Source organism: Polyodon spathula, chromosome 10 (assembly GCF_017654505.1).
Source record: "Polyodon spathula isolate WHYD16114869_AA chromosome 10, ASM1765450v1, whole genome shotgun sequence".
In the NCBI taxonomy this organism is placed as follows: Eukaryota; Metazoa; Chordata; class Actinopteri; order Acipenseriformes; family Polyodontidae; genus Polyodon; species Polyodon spathula.
In genome coordinates this window covers 32,549,781-32,577,515 of record NC_054543.1, presented here as the reverse complement: position 1 = coordinate 32,577,515, position 27,735 = coordinate 32,549,781, and the positions used below count along the sequence as shown (strand labels likewise).

The 27,735-nt window shown below is 38.3% G+C and overlaps 1 protein-coding gene across 2 annotated transcripts; it reads right to left on the bottom strand.

Moving 5' to 3' along the window:
* Window positions 1–651: 651 nt before the first annotated feature.
* Window positions 652–27,595, bottom strand: LOC121322134 (INO80 complex subunit D-like). 2 transcript variants are annotated; one of them, XM_041261676.1, is made up of 11 exons: window positions 27,353–27,595; window positions 16,793–17,039; window positions 15,229–16,094; window positions 13,966–14,068; window positions 13,391–13,615; window positions 12,243–12,352; window positions 11,706–11,839; window positions 10,999–11,216; window positions 10,298–10,455; window positions 7,275–8,475; window positions 652–4,855 (listed from the first exon to the last, which is right to left on the bottom strand). In XM_041261676.1, the coding sequence occupies exons 2-11, from the start codon at window positions 17,008–17,010 to the stop codon at window positions 4,849–4,851; spliced, it is 3,240 nt and encodes a 1,079-aa protein (XP_041117610.1). In that variant the 5' UTR covers window positions 17,011–17,039; window positions 27,353–27,595; the 3' UTR covers window positions 652–4,848. The 2 variants fall into 2 exon arrangements, with proteins under 2 accessions (XP_041117610.1, XP_041117609.1); XM_041261675.1 differs by having other exon boundaries at window positions 652–1,141.
* Between the last annotated feature and the right edge of the window lie 140 nt (window positions 27,596–27,735).

Genomic DNA, 27,735 nt, shown 5'->3' with positions numbered 1-27,735 from the left:
AAATACAGTCTATAATACACAGACATGGAGAATGAATTAACAAGCATGTTCTACAAAAATACATTACTGCATGGAAAAAATTGTAAAAATCCCTACTAAACCTCATATATATTTTGGGCAGAACATACAAGGGCAGCATAGTTTGCTGGGGAAATTAACATTACAACAAGTATGTTGTGTCTGTGTGTGTGGGGGGGGGGCAAAATAAATTATTGAAAATCACTGGTAAACTGGTATTATACTGAAATCATGATTACATTAAAATAAACAAATAAAAAACAGGGAAGTGGCATGCCAAAATGTATTTTATTTCATATTTATTGATTGATAAAAAATATATATTTTTGCAAATTTTGCTTCTTATATTTACAAAGTCCTTGTGCCAAACTGGAACCCACCTTTTACATCTTGATCATGAATAGCATGTACAGTATTAGATCTTGGTAGTTGAAATACAAACCAATCCCCAATTCTGCCTGCAATTCAGGGAACCAGCAATAGAAACCTCTTGATTTTATAATAGTGTGAATCCACTGTATTGTTTATGGATGGAGGCAGCCGGTAACCAAGAGTCAGCTCATCCTACCAAATACTCATATTAAACAAACACACCACTGGGGTCTCACACTCTACGAGAAAACCACCAAGTAATACCTCACAGCAAGTTTTATTTGTACATCCAAAAACAAAGATCATTTTTTGTCACACTATATACACATATTACATACAGTGTTTATACACATATTACATCATTTGTACACAAGAAAAATATACATAAAAATGTAAACTTTTGTATACAAAAAATACCTTAAACAAATTAAACAAGGACCAATAACAAAAGGTGACTATATCATTATTAGCTCATCCTATAATTTTTAAGAACAGTAATACAGTACATTCAATGAGTATAGGAATTTGTAAGCCACCTTTCTCATATTTTAAGCAGTTACTAGTCTACGAAGCTTCTTTCCTGCTACGTTTGAAATATACTAGAGGGATTGAGGAGTATAAAATGAATATCGGTGAATCTGTGCTTCCATGCAGCTGTGAGGAGAGACGGGGTGGAGGAACAGGATTTTAAAACAGCAACAGCAGAACCCTGCGTGAAGGACGGGGGCATCGAGAAGAGCTCTTAAACAATCTAGAAAGAGGTATTTTAAGATTTGAAAAGCTGAGGTTAGACCGACTTGAATTACACAAAAAGGTATAGAAACCAGATACCAGTGCTATTGCAAAACAATTCATCCCAGTGCTGATGATGACTATCATAATGCACTGAAATTTATTCCTACAAGAAGTATATTTTTGATGAAATTTAGAAGAATTCTGTTTCAGGGCTTAACAGGTCACAAATTATGAAGATTACCAACAGATGCAGTATGTTTAACACTACAACTGCCCAGGTAACATAAAATCCTTGCCAGGATCCAATTAAAAACCACAGGTGCATTGTTTGGCCACTGAAGACCGTATTGCTACAATGGGCTGAGGCTTTAAAAGGGCAGAAACAAATCATTTCAGTTATGGTGCAACAGGAATTCCACAGAAATTTCAAAAGGCACAAGACCTTGCATAACTAAAAGCAGTCTGTTCATATATGTCAGCAAACACACCCAAAAATGTTTATACTCCAAAAATGTAAATAAAAAGTTAGTGCAAATGTAATGATGTGCCCATATATTGGACTAGTCAGGTGAGTTTTGCAAGCAATGCAATTCATAATGAAAAGAAGAAATGAAGGTGTATGTGGTATATTAAGGCAAAGTAAACAGACACCTTACTACCTGGTGATGGTTGTGAGTTCATGTTACAATTGTTGCTCTGCACCACAGAACTTCACTTTAGCTGCTGTTCCTACTGTGAGTGTATTTTAAATTAGAGCAGAAGGCTGAGGGAAACAGAAAATGTCAATGCTGTTTGTCTGCCAGAAGGGGAGGGGAAAGGCATGGCAGCACAGACCAACTAGGTAAGCAAACAAAATACAAGTCAAGACTGGGTGATTTCTCTGCTTGACAATGTTCTGTGTGTTTTGTTGTTTGTTTTCCAACCCATATAAAACCTTTATTTGGTAGATTTTAATAGCTATCAAAAACACTTACAACACTTGTCCATAAATCTCTGCCAAAATGAATACAATAAAAAACAAAAACAAAAACTCTTACTTGATGGGACAAACAGTGAAAGCATACACAATCTACCATCTATTTAAGTAGGTAAAAGACAACCTTTGTTTTGATAGCTATTAAAATATTAAAACATTGATTCCATTAATTCACTGGAAATGGGAGTACACGAACAGGGCTGATTTTTTTTTTTTTTTTTTTTTTTTTTTTTTTTTTTAAACACCATTACCACTCATTTCAACTTACCATTAAAACCAACTATTTAGAGACTGCTACTCTATAAATATATTAAATACTTAGAACCATCTTTCAGTTTCTAAAAAATACTACCAAAAAACCCATATTTGTACTGCTATAACAGTTACAAAAATTTACCCAAACAGAAATGGAATAGTAGAAAAATACCTACCTGACAGAACTGTGTTAAGCTCTGGCCTATACAGGGAACATAAAGTTTAAGCCAACATATATATCATACTTATTGTGGGTCCCAATATCTTCCATATTTGAGAGGCTTTGCAGCACTTCAAGTATCATGTTACGTGGCCTGTCCACTGCCCCCATATATGAAAGTACCTAAATTTTATAGCCCATGTTAGTCAATACATAAATAGATGAAATGTTTATCTGTATTCTGCTAAATATATACAGGGTTTATTAACAGTTGCCATAAGCACTGTGCCAGAGAGCAGCAGCTCTGATTTTATTCAACATAATGGAGGCACTGCTATTCTAGAATTTTGCAGGCTTTATTGCGATTTAGTTTAGTCTATGAAAAAACAGTACAGCTTTAGGTTTTTCAATACATTTCTGCACTACATTAAATCATGCAATGGCTGCACCTTTATAAAAACAAATGCGAGTAAAAATAAATGAAAAAGAATTGTGCAGTGTTCAAAGCTGTTCCTCATCACCACCCTCTGTTGGATGATTAATGGAATTACAGTCAGAAAAAACAATACAAGAGAGGCACTTTATATAAGGCATCTGAACTATTAATATTACTACAATTTATTCTGGCTAACTAAGAGCTGCAACTAACAAAGAGCCTTTCGTATCCAACATGCAAGCAAATGACTGTCCTGGTTTAGATTAGGACTTTGCAGGCCACCAAACAATATTGGGGTAATCTACCCCCTTACACCGCAATTAATTATAATCTAGTAGATTACATAAACGGACTAGAACAGCGTGCAACGATGCTGCTAAGATCCACTTGATACATTCTACAGATACGTTTATTTGTTAAGATGTCCCCACCCCCCCCCCCCCCCCAAAAGCAGCCCTAATTGCACGATGCACACTTAAAAGTCAATCAGGTACACTGACTTAAATATTTCACCCACCCCAGCCCAGCCCAGCTCAATAAGACACGTGAAATGCAGCCTTACCTTTGTAATGTGTAAACTTAATTTCACTTAAATGGGACAAATTCACACTTATACTTTATGTTCCCTTCAAGACCATAGATAACCAAAAAAGCACCATCAGAGGATTGTACACATTTTTAACCCCTAGATTTGGCTATTTTTTACCAGGATGCTTTGACAAAAGAAACATTTCTGGCTTTCCTGTCCGACACCTTAAAAACTGCAACGTTTATCTTTTCAGGAGGTGGCACTGTGTTAATAAAATGACTTCACCACTTCATACCATAAAGCCTACCTCTAAAAATCTCTAAAATTTCAAGACTCCAGCCGAAAATGTTTCCTTTACACATTTCTGTATTTTTCATGAAACAGTTCACAAAATAAATTACAGGTGTCAAAGTGCTCTTAAACAATGACTTTGATTTCCTCCTGCATTTTGTCTATGTATACACAAACATAAATTCAAAAGGCAAGCAATCCCAACATGTATGATTCTTAAAATACTGCAGATTACTAGTCCCATTAAGTGCACTGAAAGCTATAACACATTCGATATTAGGCCCATTATATATAAAAAATGCTTACAGCGTTACAGCACTTTTTCATGTCAATTTTATTTAAATTTTCATTAAAATGTCTGATATTTACAATAGAAAAACTCTACTCTTATAATACAAAACAAGAATGAAATACTGTATTTTGATGTTTTAAATGTTTCTATTCAACATTAAAAATGAAAGTCTTTCAGGTTCAAACGGGCCCCCAAAATATGAAGCTCTAATTCTATTATACATTATATCAGTTTCAAGGAATAATTTTTCTATTGTGGGTTATGTGGCGAGTTAATCTTGCACTTTGGTAAAGAAGCATCATTTAAGTACTGTAGGAAGTTTTTTCAGAGCTTCATACTCATATCAATGAGCACAGCAAGGCGACATTTTTAAGACACCTACATGTTAAAAACGGAAATGTCCTTGATGGTTTCGTTAAATTCCTCCACTTGCCTTTCAGTTTTATGGTGCGCACAGTTAACATAAATGTTAGGGCGAGGACTGTTTCTTGAAAAATACAGCTCAGCGTATGTGTATCAGATTTTGCTAACCCAGTGACTCCCAATCTTTTGTGCTTCACAGTTTTGCGCTGTGACGATCCCCTTAGTTTTGCTTCATTAGAACCAGGGCTCTAGCGGTGGGGATTGGATTTCAAACAAACAAACAAATAAAAAACAGAACAGGAGGACACCACTGGTCAGAATCACCAAGGTAACAGTATTCTACTCAACTGAGCTTCAATTAATGATTTCCAAGCATTCTTCTTCTGTGTGGGACCAAGCTATATTTGTGGTTTACTTAAGATTATTGTCTGAAAAAAATAAAATAAATCACTCATGAATTTAAAGGTCAATTAACCATATTAGTCCACACCTGGATATACTGACAGAAGGAAACTACTTAATTGCTGGAAGTTTGAAGAAACAACTCCATTATTGTGGCCATCTGTGAGTTATTAAACCTGAATGGCTTTTGAATTTGGGTGTGCATTTTGTGCGCAGTAAAGCAATTATGAACCTTTTACAAAAGTGCTCCTTCTCACTAGATTAAATCAAAATGATGACCCTGCCTTAACCATGATGGCGCTATGACAGAGACATAACCTTTAATCTTACCCAGTTTCTGGATAGTTACATGAGTAGAAGAATCTTCCATTCATTTCTTCAGTTGGTAGTAAACATTTAGTAAGTGCTTTTGACATACTGAGCCAAATCAGTTCATATAAAATGTAAGAATAAGGGGAGATTTTTTCAGATCATGTATACTGCACTATGAAGCATATTTTTACAACGTATTCTGTTTCACTTGCTTTAGATATTTCTGCAGTTTTTTTTATGCATATTCCATGCCAACTCAACCAGTGCCGTTGCCCGTCAATCTCAGATTTTCCTAGAAAAATTCATCTGGGGGGGTTTCAGACACGCCGAGTTCAGAAATGATAGCCATTTTTTTTTTTTTTTTTTTTTTTTAATTTCCCCTTTGACCTGTGACCTTGCAAAGGTCAACCTAAAGAGAGAAAGGGACCTTGACCAGAAAAATCACCCTGGGTTCAATTTAGATGCTACCATCATGTGTAGCACCTTGTTCTACTCATATTGAATAAGGCTTTTCAGAAAAAAATACTAGGAGCACACAATTGCGCATTCTCAGAGGATTGACCTAGAGGAAAAAGTAACAATGTGTGCTTCCACTGGCACTAGCTTGGAGCTGAGGGATTATGAACTTGCATATAGGCCTTGGACAGGCACTGGCCTGTCTTCATTGACAGAGACAGGTGTATTTAAATGGTGCAGTAAAAATGGAAGATTTATTTATTGATTAATTTATTTTTTAAGAAAAAAAAGTGAACTTAAGTTTTTAAAACCCAACTAAGGTAGTTTCAAATGTGTCACCGTAACAAAGAAGTCCCAAGTTCCAAGGACACACTGTAACTTTTTCCTTTATATCAATCCTCAGAGAATACAAAGTTGAAGAAACAGCCAGTTTGGATAGAACTATGAGGCACTTTAGCCTCACCAAAGTGGCCATAAGCAATGCTTGAATTCATGACAAATGCAACTTCAAAAATCCAAAATCCCCAGATACCATAATATTTTGCTTTATGCTTGTAGAGCTCATCAGCATCTATCCAAACATATCTTTGGGTGATTTTTTGGAGTCCCCCCATGCAAGTTATTATGGCCTAAACTTGGTACAAATAGCAAAAAATCAAATTTCAAGGGGGTTTAATGACCAGTGGTGGGAGACTTGAAACCAAATGTTTTTCACAGAATTTAGAAGACTGGCTCCTAAGGGTCTTACAGCAATACTTACATTTTAGGACCCACATCCCCTACAGGGTAAAGGGTTAGGCTGAAGTTTGAATAAAACTTGTCAGTGACCCTTGTCTGGCAATTTGTCTTTCTCACTTTAGGTTGACCCTTGCAAGGTCACATGTCGAAGCAGACATTCAAAAAAATGAATGGCTATCATTTCTGAACTCAGCATGTCAAAAAAAAAACAGGTGAATTTTTCTAGACAAATCTGAGATGCACGGGTAACAAAATGTCCCTTTTTTGGATGAGCTGGCGTGGAATGACCCATATCTCATTTTTATATATACAAGCCAATTAGGAATCAAGAGTGGGTTGGATAAAACACCTCAAGTATTACGTTTAGGTATAACGCTTAAGGATACAGTTTCCTTCAACTAAGGTATTGTCTTAACTCAAGGAACAATGGGAAAACTAACGGGAAATGTAACTTGATATGTTTTTACGCAATTGGCCACAAGCACCTTAATCAGCTATTACAGCGTCAAAGCTGTCTCAAGACTAAAATATATAAAATATCATAATGATCACACTTAAAGCAAAAATGCAGCAAAAAACACAAAGGAGAAGTTAGACACAAAAACTAGTTTGTTGCTTTAAAGAAGTAAAACAAATTTAGCACTTTAATATTTCAACTTTTATCATTCACTGGGAAATAAGGGCAATTAGTACGTAGCTTGGAGACCAGATATTTAACCAACGCTGCTCTTTCCTAGTGAGTTCATGAGAGACTACCATGGAAATATCATGCACTAGACTAAGGTTTAAACTCAACACTTGGTGGTAAATCCCAAGTCTATATTAATGGTAGTTCCATGCTGCTCTTATAGTAAAAATGTCCACCTGTTTTTTGTTCTAAATTTGTTTGAAACCCTGACCCCATTCTCCCTGTGTGTACACATCCAGTGTTAAACTCACTTCTGCGTGGTAAAAGGCGACGTCACATTGCTGGCACTTGCGGCGGTCGCACCTGCAACCGTGAAGCCAGTGGGGGGAGCTGTGGAGCTGTGGCTGGGCTGAACGTCCTTGGGGATGCCGCTGTGTGAGGACAGCTGGTGGCCAAAGGCAGCGCTGAACTGAGGAAGCTGCTGCTTAGGGAGGTTGGAAGTCAAGAGGTCGTGTGAAGAGGAGGAGGGGGCAGCTGAAGAGCCCATTGCTGCGGGAAGGCCGCTAAAGTTTGTCTGGGGCAGCGCTGGTAGGGCTGCTGAGGGCTGAATGGTCACTGAGTGCGAGGAGGAGGGCGGTGTAGACAGCGAGGTGGAGATCAGGTGCCCATCTGACCCAATGAGGTTGCCAAACTGGGTGGGGTCAGTCAAGTTCATGGAGATATTGTTCCACTGGGGGCGGGGATTGATTTGGACCCCACTATGGGGCACCTCCAACTGTCCCGAAAGAATAGGGGGCGCCGAAAGAATGAGTGGTGCCTCTGCTTGGAAGGTAGCTGCCATGCTGCTGCTGTCACCAGTAGGGAAGGAGGTGGGGTGGGGGGAGGTTATGTGATCACTGTAGGGGGACGACACATGTTCACTATTGTAATGACTACCATGGGGCGAGGAGTGAGAGTGCTCACTGCTGTATTGCTGTCTGGGGGAAAGGAGCTCTGCCTTGCCAAGCAGTTGGGAGGGGTGGGTCCGTGGCGAGGCGTGGCTGCCCACGTGGAGCCCAGGGAAGGGTGGAGGGGGAAACGTCCGCTCAGCCAATGGGCTCTGGTTGAGAAGCAGATTGGAGGAGGTGGTGGTGGTAAGGCTGATGGTGGAGGAAGAGGGAGCTGGAGGAGGGGGTGCAGGGAACTGGCCGTTGGCCGAGTGGAGCAAGTTCTCATCCAGCTCCAAGCTGGAGAAGTTCTCAGAGGGGATGCGACCGTTCAGGAGGTCTCCTAGCTCACTGTTGACCACCGCTCGGCCTAGGGTGACCATGCCACTGCCAGAGACGGCTGGTGTGGAGAAGACCCCCATTCCCCGGTGGACTGAGAGTTCCTGGACACCCACAGTGTCGGATTGGGTGAGTTCACCCATCGAGCTTAGGCATTCCAGAGAGGCTGTGTAGGATGTCATGGCCTGCAGTGCACGTTCCAGCTCCTCTGCCTCCTCTGTGGTGGGAAGGAGTTCACCATTCTTACCTGCAGGGAACAGTAAGAGAACTTAGGGACTATTTTTAAAAAAAATAGAATAATAATAATCCATTTTCATTTTCTTTTTTTCTTTTTTTTTTTTGTTTTAATATTACCACCAAATTAATTTTTGCTTTTATTTCAAACATGCTGTTCAGAAATCACAGTTTCTATATAAAAAGGGCCAACTTCCCAACATTTTGGTATGTTTAACATACCTTTGTCACAGGAAAGTATGTTTGAAAACAAACAGTGGCTGTACTAGTCTTTTGATGCAATGTCAACTACACTCACTTATTTCTATTCAAATCCATTAATGTGTTTCTGATGTCATTTACTACATAGTTAATAATGTAATAATCTACTAGTCCAATTTAATCTTTCACCCCTTTCAAATTTTTCACCTTTGTAGCCTTATAGCCTGGAATTAAAATGCATTAAAAAAAAAAAATGTTCATTTATCTACACATCCTTCCCCACAACTTCCAAGTGAAAAAAAGATTCTAGAAATTTGTAGAAAATTAATTAAAAATAAAAACTGAAATAGTTACACTCAGGTGTAACCAATCATCTTCAAAATCACACACCAAGTTAATTAGCCTCCACTGGTGTTAAATTGTAGTGATTCACATGATTTCAGGATAAATTCAGCAGATCCTGTAGGTTCCCACTGCTGGGTAAAGACCATGAGTACAAAGGAGCTTTCAAAAGAACTCTGGGACAAAGTTGTTGAAAGGCACAGATCAGGGGATGGGTATAAAAAAATATCAAAGGCCTTGAATATCCCTTGGAGCACGGTCAAGACGATTATTAAGTGGAAGGTGTATGGCACCACCAAGACCCTGCCTAGATCAGGCCATACCTCCAAACTGGATGACCGAGCAAGAAGGAGACTGATCAGAGAGGCTACCAAGAGGCCAATGGCAACTTTGCAAGAGCTACAGACTTGTAGGGCCAAGACTGGTCAAAGTGTGCATGTGACAACAATATTCCAAGCACTCCACAAATCTGGCCTGTATTTTACTAAAAAAAGTCCACCTTGAATCCCATTTGAAGTATGCAAAAAACCACTCAGGAGATTCTGTAGCCATGTGGCAAAAAGTTTTGTGGTCTGACTAAACTAAAATGGAACTTTCTGGTCTAAATGCAAAGCATTATGTTTGGCGCAAACCCAACAAAGCACATCACCCAAAGAACATCATCCCTACTGTGAAGCATGGTGGTGGCAGCATCATGTTATGGGGATGTTTCTCATTGGCAGGGACTGGGGCACTTGTCAGGACAGAAGGGAAAATGAACGGAGCAAAGTACAGTGAAGTCCTTGAGGAAAACCTGCTGCCCTCTGCAAGAAAGCTGAAACTGGGACGGAAGTTCACCTTTCAGCATGACAACGACCCAAAGCACACAGCCAAAGCTACAATGAAGTGGCTAAGGAACAAAAAGGTAAATGTCACATGTGGGGCCCAGTCAGAGCCCCGACCTAATCCAATCAAAAATTTGTGGCATTACTTAAAGATTGCTGTTCAAGGGGGTGTAGACTTTCAATAGGCATTGTGTGTGTGTGTGTGTGTATATATATATATATATAAAATTAAGAAGTAACTGACAAACTAAAAACCCTCTATTTTAATAATTAGCCACAACATTTCAGCTTCCACCTTCTTCAGATAGAAATTGCTAGGTAGACTGATGTTGTTAACTTACTCATTTGTTAAATATGCATATATATATATACATACATACATACATACATACATACATACATACAAAGGATGTCTTGAATGCTTATGTATTTAAAATCACAGGCAGTTCTGAGAAGCTGGTAAAATACCTTCAAACAGATCAAAGTCTTGTAGGTCATCAGGAAGCCTTGGCAAGACATCAGAAAAATCCTCCTGATTCAGCTCAAGGTCGTTTGGAATGTCTGAGATGTCATTGGTGATGTCATCAGGAAGCTCGTCTGTACTCAACTCTGGAGTTGAGGGACTCCTTTGACATTAAAGGAACAAGTTAACTATGTTTCAGTGAATTAATGAAGTACAAATGCCACTGTGAAATGCAAACAATGAACTTCAAGAATACTATCTTGTATCCATTACCATAATTTATATGTGCCCCATTAAAATATTATTTTTTTTGTTTAAGCACAATAAAAAAAAAGAGACAAAAAAATACAATTAAAAAAAAAGACCAAATTCTGGGAGAGATCCAAAGTAAGCCTCTTACTCACTCTTTACCAGTAAACCTTAAAATGTGATTAATTTATGTACACTTTTAAGAACACTTTAAGAACACAGCCAAAGTGCAAACTATCATAACTAGAACACTGGATATTTAATTAAGTGAATATTTATCAACAGTTGTAAGTTTTGAAGCGTTTATAAGTAGGTCTGCCTGAGAATAAAAAACTGACCTTAAGATTAGTTAATTAGCTTTTGACAAATCAGGACCATTTACCATTTTCATTATGCAACATACAGAGTTAATAATGAGTCAAGGAAGCCCTGGTGAAACACTGGGGTGTGGACTGACCTGATGCTGGCTGCCTGTGCCGGCAGCACGAGGCTGGAGGGCATGCCGAGGTTCCCCTGGGGGACAGCAGGTGGAATGGGTTTCTGAGGCCGGCGCGGTCCTCTCCTCCGCTTCTTCTTGTGTTTTTTGGTGAGGGCCGGCGGTTTTGTTTTCTTCCTGGGTTTGCGCTGTTGCTGGTGTTGAACTTTGCGATTACTATCACCCCGCAGGAAATTATCCTAAAAAATATAAATAATGTGTTTTGTACGCCACAAATGGTCCTCAGTGCTTCATCAATATGTACCACAAACACCAATATCACAATTATCTAATACTATGGTAATGTTTACCACAACGTGCCCCAGAATTGTAGAAAATGGATAAATACAATTGTGTCAAATGATGAAAGCATGAACAAGTTTTAATCATGAAAATGAGATTCATAGAAAAAGTGTAATTTATAATGCATACCTCTTTAATCATGTATTTATTCATTTTAAATCACTGCGATTTGTACACAAAACACGTCAAGGTCAAGGCTAACACTAGGTGTGCCTCAAAAACTAACATGCTATCAATAAAAGGCCAGTGCTATTAAACCTCAACAATACTGAGTGACGCAAAACAAGAGTAGGTTTTTCCAAAGCGACTGGACTTCTGTTTATGCCTCCATATCTATGGATCTTCCTGAAGTAAGTAGGGCTGTAGATGTCAAGGGTTGGCCTTACCATCTTTTTTGCATGTTCCTCACATAGCGGTGTCTGATGTGTGATGTCAAAAACTGGAATGGAACACTGTTGACCATCTGCAAACTTGGCTGTGCAGCTGGAGAAGAGCTGCTGTGATCGATTTAGCAAAATGTCTGGAGGTAAAACGTCAAGGAAAAACTACTAATTTTTTACACCATGCACAAGTCATGTAGGTTTACTGTTAGCAGAGCTTGGAGAAATTACAGAGATGGGTTTAAAATAGGTTTCCAGACAGTTTAATCAATTTCTAAGCCTCAAATACCATGTGTGTGCTGTACATTATCCAGATCTACAAAAACTAAACCACAGTTATATCTCAACATCTAAGTCAGTTAGATAGATACCTGTTATACCTTTATTGACTAAACTGATGAAGGCATATGCTGAAAAATGTCTACTTTGTTTTTTTACAGTCTGCTATACACCGCTGGTGAAACATTTTCAACCCCCAGTCTACCTAATCCTTTGAGTACTTATGAAGTAGTAAAATAAAGTGGGCTGTGAATTGAAGGATACGCTGAAAACAGTGCCTGGTGAAGGGGAGTGCCTGGTTGGTGCATGCTTGGCTCTTGATATTCCCTGTACAGAGCCCTGGGTTTGTGTCCCTTCTCTCTGGTTTTCTCACACTGAAAAACAAAAGAAGATGAATTAAATATGCAAAAGAAAAGTATGTAACTTGACAAGTGGAGTGTGTGTGAGGGGGTCTATGTGTCTGAACTGTACTTGCTAACCACCAATATGTATTTTACTAATGACATTTTAAGAGCAGCAAGCAATTATGGAACAATTCTCTCACGGTATGTTAGATGGTGTCTGCTGAGAAAGACTACGGTCATTTAAGCCAAGAACTCTGTGTAACAATACAAAAATACATTAGTTTTATAAAGTGTTTATAAAGAAAACTGCAAACATTAAAGCTCAAATACAAAAAAAAAACTTCTACATGCATTTTGATGTAGAAAATTAGGTTTTTCTATTTTATGATGATAAATAACTTGAACAAAAAACCTTTACCTTTTTTTTTTTTTTACCAAAACTTTTTTCACCCAAAACTGTTTCAACCTATGTTGATTTTTTTAAAATTTGAATTTAAAATGACCAATTATTAAATTTTATTTATTTCCCCCCCCAATTTGGAATGTCCAATTATGTTTTTTCTCCTTACCGCAGCGAGTCCCCACACGGCACAGACTGTCTTACGGCGTGCAAGCGTCCTCCAATCTCACAAGCCTCAAGCCAGAATCGCTTTTACACCGAGAAACCACAGCAGAGGTGGGCGGGCTACTGATCCCGGAGAACAAAGATCAGCCCTGCTGATTATCCACACTGAATGTGCTTGGTTCTGGCCAGCAGGGTTCGCTGTTGCAAAATGACAAGATGCAACCCCTGGCAGTTTCCCATCCCCCACCCCGGGAGCGTCAGAGCGAACGTGACGCCCCAAAGTCCGGCCTCTCTGCACAGCCTGGATGTGAACTGACGCCGTCCAAGCTGTATGACTCATCCTGCGCTCTCAGCGGCAGCGCTTTACCTGCATGAGCCACTCTGGGACCCCCACCAAATGATTCTCTTTTACAGGGAAAATAATAAAGAAGAAAAAAAAACCTTGATACATTACAGCTTAAACTATGCCCAAACTCTTCCGCGATACGCCAACAGGACTATACCTGGTCTGTGTCCGAGTGGCCATTCGGAGTTCCTGAATTAGCTGTCCTGCACAATCTGGGTCTTTACTGGCTGCATGGAGCAGAGCCTTCCGAAAGGCATATTGGCATCTCTTCTGGCGCGTTGCTGCCCTCTCCAGGCGGCAGAGGTGCTTATACTTTTGCTGCAGGTAACTGCAAAGTCGAGCCAGCCTGTTACTTCTTGAAGCCCCAACTTCATCTTCTGAGCTGTGAAATATCAATTGTAAATTTAAGAAACACACACACACACGACAGTGACAACCACATTGTTCCTGTAACAGAATAGATGATCCCTTTAGAAAAGTCATAGACAGCTAGATAGCTTTGACACTAGGCATCTAATTTATTGATCTAAAATGTGTAAACTAAAATGTTTAAGTGGGTATATAAACCACTCTGGGGAGGAAGAGTAATAATCTCAGTCATGTCAAATTAAGACCACAGTAAAGCAAACTGCTATGCAACAGAATAACTTATAATTTATAATATATTACAACATTGTATGTTTCATAGATAATAGATATTACAGAAATAAATTAATAATTTAAAAAATGTACTTGTCCTGTGAATATCTTTCCCGTAATCTCCAGGCATACTGATATGGTGGTAAATGCTCCACTTCATCGTCATCTTCTGCACTGTCTTCTGACCAATCCAGTCCTGTGGGAATCGGTTTGAATTCACAATTTTAGAAGACCTCTGTTTACTGTACACCAGTCAACCAAAGAACTTCTGAGGCTAATTAGGTATGCCCAAGGCAATGCCAGGTTCAAACGAGTGTGCCGATTGTGGTCAGGCAGTGCGATATTGTATAGAAGTAGCGTGTGCTTTAGCAACTTCACAACTTATTCCAAGCAACTGAACAACAAAATAATTGCAACATTCAAATTAACATGAATATACCCACCCCACCACCGCACCCTGTCAACTTAGCAATGCATTTATGTTTCAGAACTCTTAAGGAAAGAACACACAGATACTGTAACCCTAAAACAAGGTTCCTAAAGCAGCTGTTTCCAGAAGCAACCCCCAAAAAATCTGTCAAGGAAATGCCAAAAATGTTGTTCTCTTAAATCCAGCTGTGCAGTTGAACTTATCTGTAAAACTGGCTGTTGTCATCATCATCATCATCATCCTCCAGGTCTGACAAAAGTTCAAATATTCAAATGTTAACTAATGGCATACAGTGTATCTTAAATAAGTTTACCACAAATGGGATCAAAGAACAAGGCTTTGAGTTTCACGACCTCAATATTCAGTCAGTTGCTTGAAACAACCTTATGGAGTACCCCTACAGTTCACCAACAATTAATAATTATGCAATAACATGAAGATTTGTATCGTAGATTTAAATAATAGGACTTGCATCATGCATACCAATTACTGTACAGTACTTAATTTGTTTGTTGTAGTTACTGATTTTGTTAAGTTGTTTGAAATCTAATTATTCATGGCAATCGCTGAACAAATACCATATTAAAGGACATTTAAAATAAATAAAATAAAAAATACATGAATTTAGTGTGTACTGTTATTTTCTGTGTGCAACATAAAAACTAACTGATAGTAGTATAGTACCTTGCTCCCACTGCGCTATCGAAACTTTCGACAAATAAATTGTGAATCACTGCTTCCTGTTTTTCTGAGCTGCATTAACAGCTCAGACTAATGTTCCATTTCCTGTACTCAACAATGCACTCTTGTTAATAAGCTTCCCATCACTATAGCACGCTGGTGTAGTTAAACATGCAGCAATGTGCAAATCTCAACACAACTGCAGTACTGTACAACACAAGAGGGCAAAACATCAAAAGACCTACCTAAATGCGGAAAGAGATCTCCATCCTGCTGCTGACGTTGGGTGCACAGTTTTACCAGTCTCTGAAGCCTGCTGAGGCAGGCGGGAGGAGGAGTAAAGTTGGTGGGTTTGAGAATGACAGCCTTGGGTTTGGGCGAGTCCATAATAGCGGTCGGTGTTGGAGGCAGTAAGGTGGGTGGGAGGAACACGTCAGCGAGAGGTTTCTTGCTGGGAGAGCGACCAGCTTGTTGTGCTATCGTCGGCGAGGTGCCTGGGGTCAATTCCTGTGCCGACAGACTGCTGGTCTGAGATAGAGGCGGCTTGCATATTAAGCCCAGTGGCAGTCCTGGGAGGCAGGAAGGGGGGTTTGGTAAAGGTGAAAGGTGGAAGGAGTGCTGGGGCTGGGGAGGCTGCTGTTGATGATGGTGGTGGGGATTTGGAGGCGAGTGGTGGTGGTGTTGATGCTGAAGCCGAGGAGGACAAGGTGCAGGAGAAGGGCTAAAGTGCTCTGGTTGGATTTTCAAGATCTCTGCGGTGGTCTCTTGGAGCCGCAGCCGCTGGTTCAGCACCAGCTTGCTCTGCAATTTCTTCCTGACGGCCGAACCTTTCCTGGGGGCAGCCTCGTCGCCGTCAGTGTCGTCCTCGTGGAAGGCGAAGGGGTCCAACAGCTCCACCTCTGGGAAGGGCACTAGCAGCCGTGACCTGGGGGAAGACAGCGCCGGCCCATCCAGCCCGTTGGGTGTCTTCAGGGCCAGCGAGGGCACCATGATGTTGAGTGCCACCGACTCCAGATGAGGCCGCGACCGGATCTCCTCCATCGGGTCATTCTTCTTTTTACGCTCCTTCTTCGGGATGAACCCAAGCACCTGCAGGTGGCTATTACAGTACCTAGGGGGAAAAAATAGATATATTTATTTAACTATATATTTTTTTTCTCTCTAAAGGATCTGTACCAATTCTTTAAATGCCATTCTACTGCTGATATGTACAAATATAGACACAAACTTTTTTGTTTTTTTAAGGAGTGTATTTAAACCCTGCATTGGAGAGCCATACCCTGATGTGAATTGGTACGATGCATCAAGCTGTCATGAGCTAACTTCAGACATGGGTGTTTGTGTCGTAGGTTTGTTGCATAATATAAAATAAAAATGATGTCTACACCCGAATCAAACTATATTCTGACTTGAACCAACACTGCTCTTGTAAGTGTGAAAAAAAAAAAAAAAAGTTTATACACATCACTACAGCTATTTGGGTAAACAAGTGTGTAAAACAGAGCCGAGGGCTATCCTAAGCCAGGTCTTGGTTTCAAAAAGGTTATTTAATTGACCCCTATCAGGTTCAACAATTTGATTTATCAGATTAAAGATTTGGACGGGAATGGCCCTGGAAGGCCTTAGACCTACATCCTTCAGACTGAACCTGTGAACTACAATCACTCCACCTGTTTTCTGCACTACAAAACAACCCGCTGAGACAGCTTTAGGGTTCTTGGTATTGTCTAAAGAGGAAAAGGTGTAGCAACCCTGTTCACAATGCACATCAAACTGGTGCCCTGTCTGCCAATTAGCTGCTTGGCTCACCTGCGATCTTCTGACTTGGGGATGGGGTTGGTGCAGCGCTGGCTGTTGTACTTGGCCACATATTCACATTGCTTGAAGGGGGCGGTCTTGTCCTCGAGGACGTGTCGGATACAGAAGGCGTAGCCGTTGAGCCGGCGCTGCTTGCAGAGCTTTGGGCTGTACGAGCACAATGGCTTATTGTCCAGCTCCGAGAAGTGTATGTGTTTGCCTTCATACATCACGTGACTCTTGTCCTTGTGAACATCAGCTGATGGGAGAAAAAAGGAGAGATATAGAGGGTAAAGACTAGTATGACAATGAGTATACAGAAGACACGGGGCAGGGCTGGCATGGGGGAAAAAAAGCATATTTCTGTAATTTGGTTATAGGTGCTTACTGTAGTGCTAAAACATACTGTCTGTTTTCCCATTTAGAAATTCTTCAAAAAGGAGGAATGTTTTACTCAAGGATATCATGAAGTGTTGGCTACAGATGTAAAACTCCTACAGGTTCAGAAATGAGACATATTTAATCCCATTCAATTTATAACACAATGACCTAAATCAGCTTATTTTGAAGGGCATGTTTGCATGTTCAGTATTTCACAAGAACCAGTTCATAATGAGAGTGAACTTGTGCATAGGTGTTTTTGTATTTTAATACAAACTGTAGGTTTGTAGAAGACACTGAATCCTGGCTAAGGAAAAACCACCACGATGTGGCTTTTAAAATAAACTACACTGAAGTAAAACATCTTAATGAGATTATATACAGACACCAAAGAACGCACCATGGTTTTAAATTACAACTGTTTTAAGGTTATTTAGTTTTACAGTAGATATAAAAAATACATGATGGTGTATTTATATTAGTTTTGATGTGGGAAGCATTTGAAATATATCTTCATTAATAATAAATGACTAAATCCTGGGTTCACAAGGATTCAAATTCAAAACCTCCTGGCTACTATTACTTACCATACAAACTTTTCAATGTATACTTAAGTAAGGTTTTATTGAGCAAAAAGACAATATTACAGTAAGGACCATAAGCGTTTTACATAACCATCTAATTTAAAAGTGTTTGGGTGTTCACATTAGACCTCCTTTTCTGAGAATGCATGATGCTCCTGTTATGAAACCTATAACCTGTGTGTGATTACAGTGCTGGAGTGTGCTTTAAAGCGCACATTGTATACGCATCTCTGACCCAATATCCAAGAGAATGTTAAAAGTGAAAAAATAAATAAATAAATAAATAAATAAATAAATAAATAAATAAATAAATAAATAATCTGCCATTAGTTTCAATCTATAGTTTTTATTTCCCTATTGTTTTCACTGCCTAAAACACCACGTTTCCAGTCCCCACATCTCAATGCTGTCTTTATAATCAGCTGTCTTGCCTGGTGCTATCCTGCACAGCCACAAGCAAACAATGTTAACTGCTTTCAAAGGCTGACGGCGTACATAACCAGTACCGTAGCTAGTTTTTCGATCAATTCAAATTTTGAAAACTGCTTTTCCAGGTTTTCATCTCTTAATTATTAAAATGAAACAACTAAGCCCCCGACAATGTCCTAAAGCATGGCGACGGCACACATCTCACAATGTAAAATTATCCATGTCATAAAGTAATCATGCAACACTATAGCTCTAGAAACACAATGAATTTACTAAACCAATGATTCAGACGTGCTCCTGTGATGCTCACTGCTCCTGTGAATTACATTGGTATGACCTAAACCCTAACCTTGGATTTAGACATGACATCTGAGTTGCACTACCAATTTGGCGTGGTTCATTCATAAGAGTAGCGAAATAATTCCCCCTCTGTATAATCTCGTTCCTGGACACGGTCTGCCATTGACAGCCTGTGGTACATTTACAGCAGAGATCTCTCTACTGTAGGACATGCAAGGCTTCATTTTAAACTACACTCTCCAGGAGGATTCAAAATATAACCTATAAACTAGCAAAAAACCTGCAGAAAGGTGAAGGATAAATACTGTTCTAAACAGTACCTTTTAGTGCAGCACAAAAGGATTATTGGGATTGAGCTCTCCATAGAAATCAGGTGATGACAATCAGGTAAGTGTGAGTGGTGTTGATTCTAAGAGAAACAAGTGAAGAAGCAGCCACTTGGAATTGTGATGACTGATGCTTTTCTTAGACTTTGTGGAGAACAGCAACATCCACACAAGCCCAAGCAGTTGTTTTACTTGGTAAACAAGCCCAGTCAACACTCACCCGTGGAGAGCTTTTTAAAATCAGTTTGCACAGCTCTAGTACCTTGCTAATTTTAATACCGTTAATTATTTTTATTCACCTCTGAAAATCAGCCTTTGCACTAGTTTAAAACAGGATTCTCTCTGATCATTTTAATTCTCTGAGTATCAACTAATTTTCACATACCAACCTAAGTTAACACTGTATTTCCAAAAATACTAATAAATTATAAAAATTATCAGGGATAATCTGTCCCTTTTCAGATTACTCTTTATCTATGCAAGTGATTACTTGTCTGTATCAGGTAGACCCTTACTGTAAAGACAAAGTTGTATGATGCAGCATGTCTGTTAATGAAAGAGTGTGTTGTAGTTGAACAGTGTAAGCCAATTTGAGACCTTGGTTTCAGCCAATGCATCCACATATTATGTAGAAAAGCTGTTTGAACAGAAACTCAAACTGAAGCGTGTAAACTCTCATCCGACCACAACCAATGCTGCCTATTGAAAGTGTTTGTATGACTGATGATTGGGTATTTGTATTTCCAAGTGCTGCACTGACCGACAATATTGAAAATTTTAAATTCTACGACTGAAAATGAACAATATAGTAAAATGATTAGATTAACTTAATATAACCTTATTTGCTAGAGGATGGCTAGAACCAAGAACTCTCTCATCTCTGTTTTATTAGTCCTTGGATGACCCATATATAAACTCACTAGAAAATGGGGTGAATTAGGCTTGCTTCAGACAAAACAGGAAAACCCGGTTTGCAGCAGAAACAGTAAGCAAACACAAGCCCAGTCAATAAGGCAGGTGTTGCTGTATGCTAATCAAGGTTTACTTCACAAACTGACAATAAGGCGATGAGCTTATTTTGTCCCAGTAACAGCTGGCTGACAACAGTACCTAAATCACAGCAACAGGGAGCTCCCTGAGGGTAAATAAAATCCTTAGTATGTGAATATGGAACATTTTCACTTAATACTCCACCAACCTTACTACCCACAGAAAGACTACTGACTGCCTTGTCACAATAGTATCCTTGGTACCAAAGATTACAAGTAGAAGTGACACAATCTATCTGTGCATTCAAGATCTCCACAAGGCCTTTGAGAATGAAAGTGAAAGTGAAGCTGATTTTCTGCCACATGGAAATGTAAAGAACTGTATAGCTATACTTTCCTATCTGCCATAAGTTAGAAAGCAAATCACTTCTCGGCCCAATCTACTGAGTTTAGGTTTCTTCTCAAACATTCCTGCTAGATAATTTAGCAGTTGATACATCAGCAGCACAGGTTCAGACTTTGCAAGAAAATATAACAACTGAGAGGATCTTTTTTTAAACTGAAAGCTCATTTTACCCTTCCTGTTTATAGTATGTATACTTCTCTGTGTACTGTATCCTTCTTGATGTGATTTCCTCAGAAGATGCACTGAAGTACATGGAAAAGAAGCTCTGAACCACAGTAATCAATTTCTGTTGGACTGGTTCCCAGATAAACACCAAAAATCCCTGGATAGTAATACAGCTCCAGACCGATTACCACGGAAGAATGCTATTGAATTTGTTTTCTAAATCATAAGCCTACAGTTTACAATGAATGAAAAAACAAAGAAACTGTATAGGAACTGGAGTGTGTAAACTGCATGCTCCATTCAGTAGCATTATCGGTCATAGCTGTTCCTTCAGCACCTGCTCCAGTAACTGATCACTACTAGAGCTCAGGATAGACTCTGAAGCTCTCTCCCATTGTCAAATAAAACAACAGATGACTCCTCATAAATGGAGATCTCTTAGTTGAATCTGGAGCTGAGCTAACAGCCACAACTGATCTGCATTTGGGAGGGTCCACAGAATGGACAAAGGTGATAAGGGGAAGGGATAAGGTCAGTTTTTCTCCTGAGCTTCTGTCAAGGCCTGTCGTCGTCGCCCCCCCCCACTTAACTTGTTTTACTATTGCAATGCTGAGTTTAATTATGCAGTTTCTGAAAGTTAGTGCAAGTTGCTTTTTAGATTGTGCTTCTTTGTGAAGTGTAAATGGTTCAGTTTAGTTTACTGCAGATGCCCTAAATCACACAGAACAAATTATTATTATTATTATTATTATTATTATTATTATTATTATTATTATTATTATTCCTCTACTAAGTGTGATTTAGTATTATTCAGTTGAACTCATTTAGAAAAAAGCATAACCTAAGTTCACGCAGGTTTTGCCTTTCAGTGAGAATCATACAATGTGCTATGTCATTTTGCCGGCAATTATTTTGTATTTTGTATTGTAAATTGTTGCCAGACAATGATCATAAGTAAAAAAGACTTTTACTACCATCTGCTTAGTTTATATATAATTTTATACATTGACCACTGAGCTGGTAAATCTCTACACATATACCGGTTAATCTATAGATTTACCGATTTTACATATGAACCGTAACATACACATTATATATACACACATAGTGCCTTGCAAAAGTATTCAGACCCCTGACCAATTCTCTCATATTACTGAATTACAAATGCTACATTGAAATTTCATTCTGTTCGATATTTTATTTTAAAACACTGAAACATTAAATTGATAATTGTAAGGTGACATTGATTTTATGTTGGGAAATATTTTTAAGAAAACTAAAATACTGAAATATCTTGCTTGCATAAGTATTCAACCCCCACACATTAATATTTGGTAGAGCCACCTTTCACTACAATAACAGCTTTAAGTCTTTTGGGGTAAGTATGTACCCGCTTTGCACACAGTGTCGGAGTGATTTTGGTCCATTCTTCTTGGCAGATTTACTCCAGGTTGTTCAGGTTGGTTGGACGACGCTTGTGGACCTCAATTTCCAAATAGTGCCACAGATTCTCAATGGGATTGAGATCAGGACTTTGCCTGGGCCACTGTAGGACATTCACCATTTTGTTCTTGAGCCACTCCAATGTTGCTTTGGCCTTGTGCTTGGGATCATTGTCCTGCTGAAAGGTGAATTTGCTCCCAAGCTTCAGTTTTTTAGCAGACTGAAGCAGATTCTCTTGCAGTATTTTCCTGTATTTTGCTCCATCCATTCTTCTTTCAATTGTAACAAGATGCCCAGTCCCTGCTGATGAGACGCATCCCCACAGCATGATGCTGCCACTACCATACTTCACTGTAGGGATGGTGTGTCTTGAGGTATGGGCAGTGTTAGGTTTGCGCCACACATAGCGCTTTGAGTTTTGGCCAAAAAGTTATCTTGGTCTCATCTGACCACCAAACCTTTTCTCACATTGCAGCTGGGTCACTCTCATGCTTTCTGGCAAACTCCAGACGTGCTTTCAGATGGTACTTTTTGAGTAACGGCTTCTTTCTTGCCACCCTCCCATACAGGCCAGTGTTATGCAGAGCTCTTGATATGGTTGACTGGTGCACCATTACTCCACTCCCAGCCACTGAACTCTGTAGCTCCTTCAAAGTGATTGTTGGCCTCTCTGTGGCTTCTCTCACAAGTCTCCTTCTTGTTTGAGCGCTGAGTTTTGAGGGACGGCCATTTCTTGGCAGTGCCTGGGTTGTGTGATGCAGCTTCCACTTCCTGATTATTGATCCAACTGTGCTCACTGGGATAGCCAAACACTTGGATATTACTTTGTACCCTTTCCCTAATCTATGCATTTGTATTACTTTATCTCTAACTTCTGTAGAATGCTCTTTGGTCTTCATTTTCCTTCAGATTCACAGCCTTACCAATGATCCTTCAACAGTGGGGTTTTTATCCAGAAAATGTGACAGCAACTTTAATGGTTCACAGGTGGAGGCCAATGGTAAGGTAATTGTGTCCTCGTTAGGGCAATTTCTTTCATCGGTGCAAACTGGGAGCTTCCACAGCACAGGGGTTGAATACTTATGCAAGCAAGATATTTCAGTTTTTTATTTTTCTTAAAAATATTTCCCAACATAAAACCAATGTCACCTTACAATAATTGATTCTGAGTTTCAGTGTTTAAAAATAAAATATCAAACAGAACGAAATTTCAATGTACCATTTGTAATTCGGTAATATGAGAGAATTGGTCAGGGGTCTGAATACTTTTGCAAGGCACTGTATATATATATATATAGATAATATATATATATATATATCTAGAACCACACACACAGAACTACACAGCAATGTTAAATGCTTAATGTATAGCAAACTTTGTAATCTCTTGAGTTAGTTATCCTACAAGTTAAGAAAAGGAGTTCCAAAGTTCAGTCCTGAAATGGCACACTCAACAACTTTTTTATTTATTTTTAAAATGTATTTTAAATGGCCCAGTCTCAGATTTCATTTATCACCACACCCAGCATTTCAGGCAAAACCACATTGGTGGTGAAAACCACATTTTGCTCACCATAGCCCACATAAGTACACTCCTGAGCTAACCCTGTGAAAAACCACTCTCCCCTATTTTTTGAGGTGGCTGAGAAGCATCTTGCATTTGATTTAGATTAAATAAATCAGACACTTCTTTGGCTTGCAAATCTTTGACTTGAGTTAATGTTTGGTTGTTTTAAGTACATCATATTCAGTATGTGTACCTAGCTACTCCAAAGCAGTTTGAGCCATGCCAATTTGATTTGACACAATGGAGCACCTTAATGATACACTGTGGCTAATTAAGCTTACTATAAGTGCAAACACACTTGTATTGCATAGCCTATAAAAAGATCAACAAACATTAATATTACCATTAGTAGTAGCAGTAATGTTATATTATTAACTTTTGAATCTCCACAAAACAATCTCTCTCTTACAGCTATATGTTGTGTTAAAAACAGAAAGTAGGCCTATGTTCTTATTCAGGTAAGCAGGTATCACTTTTCTGTTTTTCTCGACTATCTCCGTCACATCAAAATATTTAAATACGAACATCTACTTGAGAATGCAGGTATCTCCTTTAAAACACTTCTACCCTTCTCTCTCTCTCTTACTGATACATCAAAATCTAACATTAACTGTGTTAAAATGTTTCATCTAGTTACTGTAAAAAGCTGTTACAATTCGGTTAATGTGTAGACTGTCAAAGGTAGTTGATACTGCATAAACGTTACAGTACCAACAACAGTAACAGTATCAGAGGTCAGTAGAGTACATTGCCAGGCATTATCAAGCAGGTTCACATCACTAAAATATAAGCAATAAGATCTCAGTACACAGCAAGTTTTATTTCTACAAACTATGGGTAAATGACTGCACAGGGGTGTGCAATTTTTGAAAAATACTTTGATGCAGAATATAACTTATATGCTTTTGACTTTATTTAATAGTGAACACAATTAATCAATTAGTGATTAACAGGGGTGAATCTAGCCTTGTAGCTTGACTAATTCAATAGATTCTTCAAGATGCACAAAAGGTTCCCTGTGTCCCGCCCTCCCCTCAACAAATGTATAACATACTTAAAGGAAATGTTCCTTTCAGTGCAGTTTGGAACACATTTGCTAGTAAATTTAAGTAACATACTAAGAGTACAATTAGAATATGCAATACTCGGGATTTATTCAAATATAAAAATAGCTTCTGCTTGTTTTTATCCCCCACTTTCTCCAAGCTGAATCCACCTCCTGATGTACAGGTGTTTTCGTTTGCTGCATAACAGATACGAAATCATTGCCAACTATTACTGCTGCTTTGTGGAATTCTGATTTTTCTTGATGTTCTTTCAGTTTTGTAACTGCTGAACCCCAGCCTTGTGTATAACCTGTCAAGTTTCTCCTCATTTTTTTTTTACTGTTTTTCTACCATAATGCATGCAATATTTACAATAGGTGCCATCAAATTCTTTTTTCTTTTGTTTACTTCTATTATATACTTTTTAAAAAACATTTCATTTTTATTTCTAAAAAATAAAATATTGTACAGATAATCTCATATTAAGCAGTCAATTTCTATCATTATAAACATATTTGTCAATCTTCATGTTTTAATAGTTTCACAAATCAAGTGCTGGTAAAAAAAAAAAAAAAAAAAAAACTTTTAATATAGCGTTTAAATATAAAAAAAATATGTAATTGTGGTAAATAGCAAACTAGGTTATCAACACTAAAATCAAAAGAACAAAAAATCATTACATTTTTTACCAGGAAAAGTTTGTCTTGAAATGCTTCTAACAGTAAACCTCAGGTTTTGTTTTGTTTTTTTTAAACATCATCCCAACAAGTACATTTACCAATAAGTGTTATAAATTACACAACATATTTTTTTTTAATCCGCTAATACTTTAGCGACTATGGTGGGTTTTCCTTCTTTTTTTTTTCTGTAACTTTACTAGAATGCAGTATTTAAATGTCAGGTTCGTGTATTAAGAAAGCTTTATCACTTATCTGCTAATTTACAAAAAACTTAAATAATACCTTAAATGTATATGATTAGCCTATGCATGGCAGGAGGGTCTCTTAGCACCCATTTCTGGGTTTTTTGTAACCAATAGAAGGTCAGCTTCTTCTACAGCTAGCCAATCAGAAGTTATTAGGGTGGGACGTAAAAATGTTTGCGCTTCTGAAATTCAGTTTTCAGAAAGTTACACTGCTCTATATATACACAGAATGTCTTTCTAACAACAGAACGAACATAGGAATAAATAAATAAATAAATAAATAAAAATAAATAAGAACTACTTGTCTGACGGACAAAGTATACGGCAAATCTTCTAAGAGGCTGAACACTTCCACGTTCTCTGTAGAACTAATATCCTGTCATCCGAGTTTCAATTACTTTTTTCTACAATATTAGATTATGAATCTCTACGAACATTGGTGGGTGTGTCACCTGATAACTGAACTGTCCAACACAACCCAGTCCCAGAAGTGCAGTGATAATTCTTCTCACTTGAATGGCTGCAGGCCAACACATTTGTTTTAGCAATGCTGCAAGCCACAGACAGCTAGTTACCAACTACAGTATTCAATTCTATATTTGTGAATATGTACAGGCCACCTATGTGGAACACTGAAACAGTAAGCGCACACCTACTGTTACAGTGTTACTTGGTACTTAAAACAGAAACATGGATGAGAATGTCCTCTGCTTTCCCAGGGGGTTACCATCAAGATCTGGACACAGCACCACTGTGCAGGCAAGACTAGTTCCTGTGTAGACCCAATCATATTTACTTATCCACTGTAACGTTACTTACCGGTTTGTAGTTGTAGACTGGACAGATATCTACAATGTAAACCGACATTTCTGCAATTTAAAATCTACACAAGTTTGTTGTCAAATTAATTATTTATAGCGGCTATAACTGACCTTCTGTTGCTGTACATTTATTCTGGTAAACGGGTTTTATCTGCATAAATTCAATAATTTACTAAATTATTACAAAACTTAAGACGTGGACAGAATGTGTGTTTCAAGTATTAATAATTTTATTTTCCTTTGCTGTTTGTTTACGTTTTCTCATTTTAAACACAATAGTAAAGCTTTACTATTTTAAATATTGAACTACAGTATATAAAATAGTAAACTTTTTGAATGAACACATTATCGCATTAGTATTGTAATGTGTTTGAAATCATCACGAACCATCGAATTTCGCGGTTTTTCACCAAATGATGGTTAACTTACGAAAATAAAAATAAAAATATGAAAATAAGGCAGGTTTGGTGTTATATGCACACAAAATTATCTAACACAAGAATTCTACAAAATGTAATAATCCCACATACACATCAGTACCGTTGATTAAATAATAAAACTAAGTTACTTTGAAAACGAAACTAAAAACAAGCAAAGCCCAAACTCGATGCATGGAACTTTTGTACATTCCTTTAGCGGCAAAATTGTTTCAAACATTTGTTTTGCATGTAATAATAAAATATACATTTATTGTGTTTACACAGGAAGAGCTTAAACATTAAAGCCAAAAGAGGCACCTTGTTCATGAAACGGGAAAATAATAAAACTGAAACCTAAATAGAAAGTAGCCTAATAAAATATGTATATATAAAAACTGTGTAAAAAAATGTATTTGAAGTATATTTTCGGTTAATAAATAGTTATTCTTAAAAAAAATACCCGTTCGAACAAAGGGAGGAGCGTCAAGGCCCACTGTTACCGGGCCTTCAAAACAAAACATCAATAGAGGATATGTAAATAACTACTTCAAACAAGTTTAAATACCCTGACATACCGTTTATTTTGACAATAATAAAACACAATTAGATTATACTAATCAACCCAACATTTAAAATAATTAATAAAAACAAACTACCATTAACGGCCTGTCAGAATTTAAATCGGCCGATCTCGAGTAGCAACCACTAGGGCCTTGCCTCGCCCTCTAACCCTGCTCCCGCTTCCACGCAAACCCCAGGCTCTTCGCTTACCTTCAGCAGCTATTTGCTGTATCTGATATTCACTCTGATACAGTCTGGAAATCCCTATTTCAATCTGTTGGGTTCTTTACGGGCTGTTTTCGGTATCTTTAAAGGAGCTATGTGTTTTTATATTTGTATATATTTTTGTATGAATCCCTGATACATATAAATCTCGTTTATCTCCAGCAAAAAATAGCACTAAAGAGCTGCTAGGGTTTTTAGTTTAATCATGAGCAGACTCTCCTTACAGCACCACTACAGGCACTTGGGGGACATGACAACAACCGGGCAGCGCAACAACAACCTCGCTACCATATTGAAAAATTTAAGTTTGTTCTAAACCTAAACGTTTCAAAATAACCGTGGTTAATTTTAATTTCTCAGCATTGATG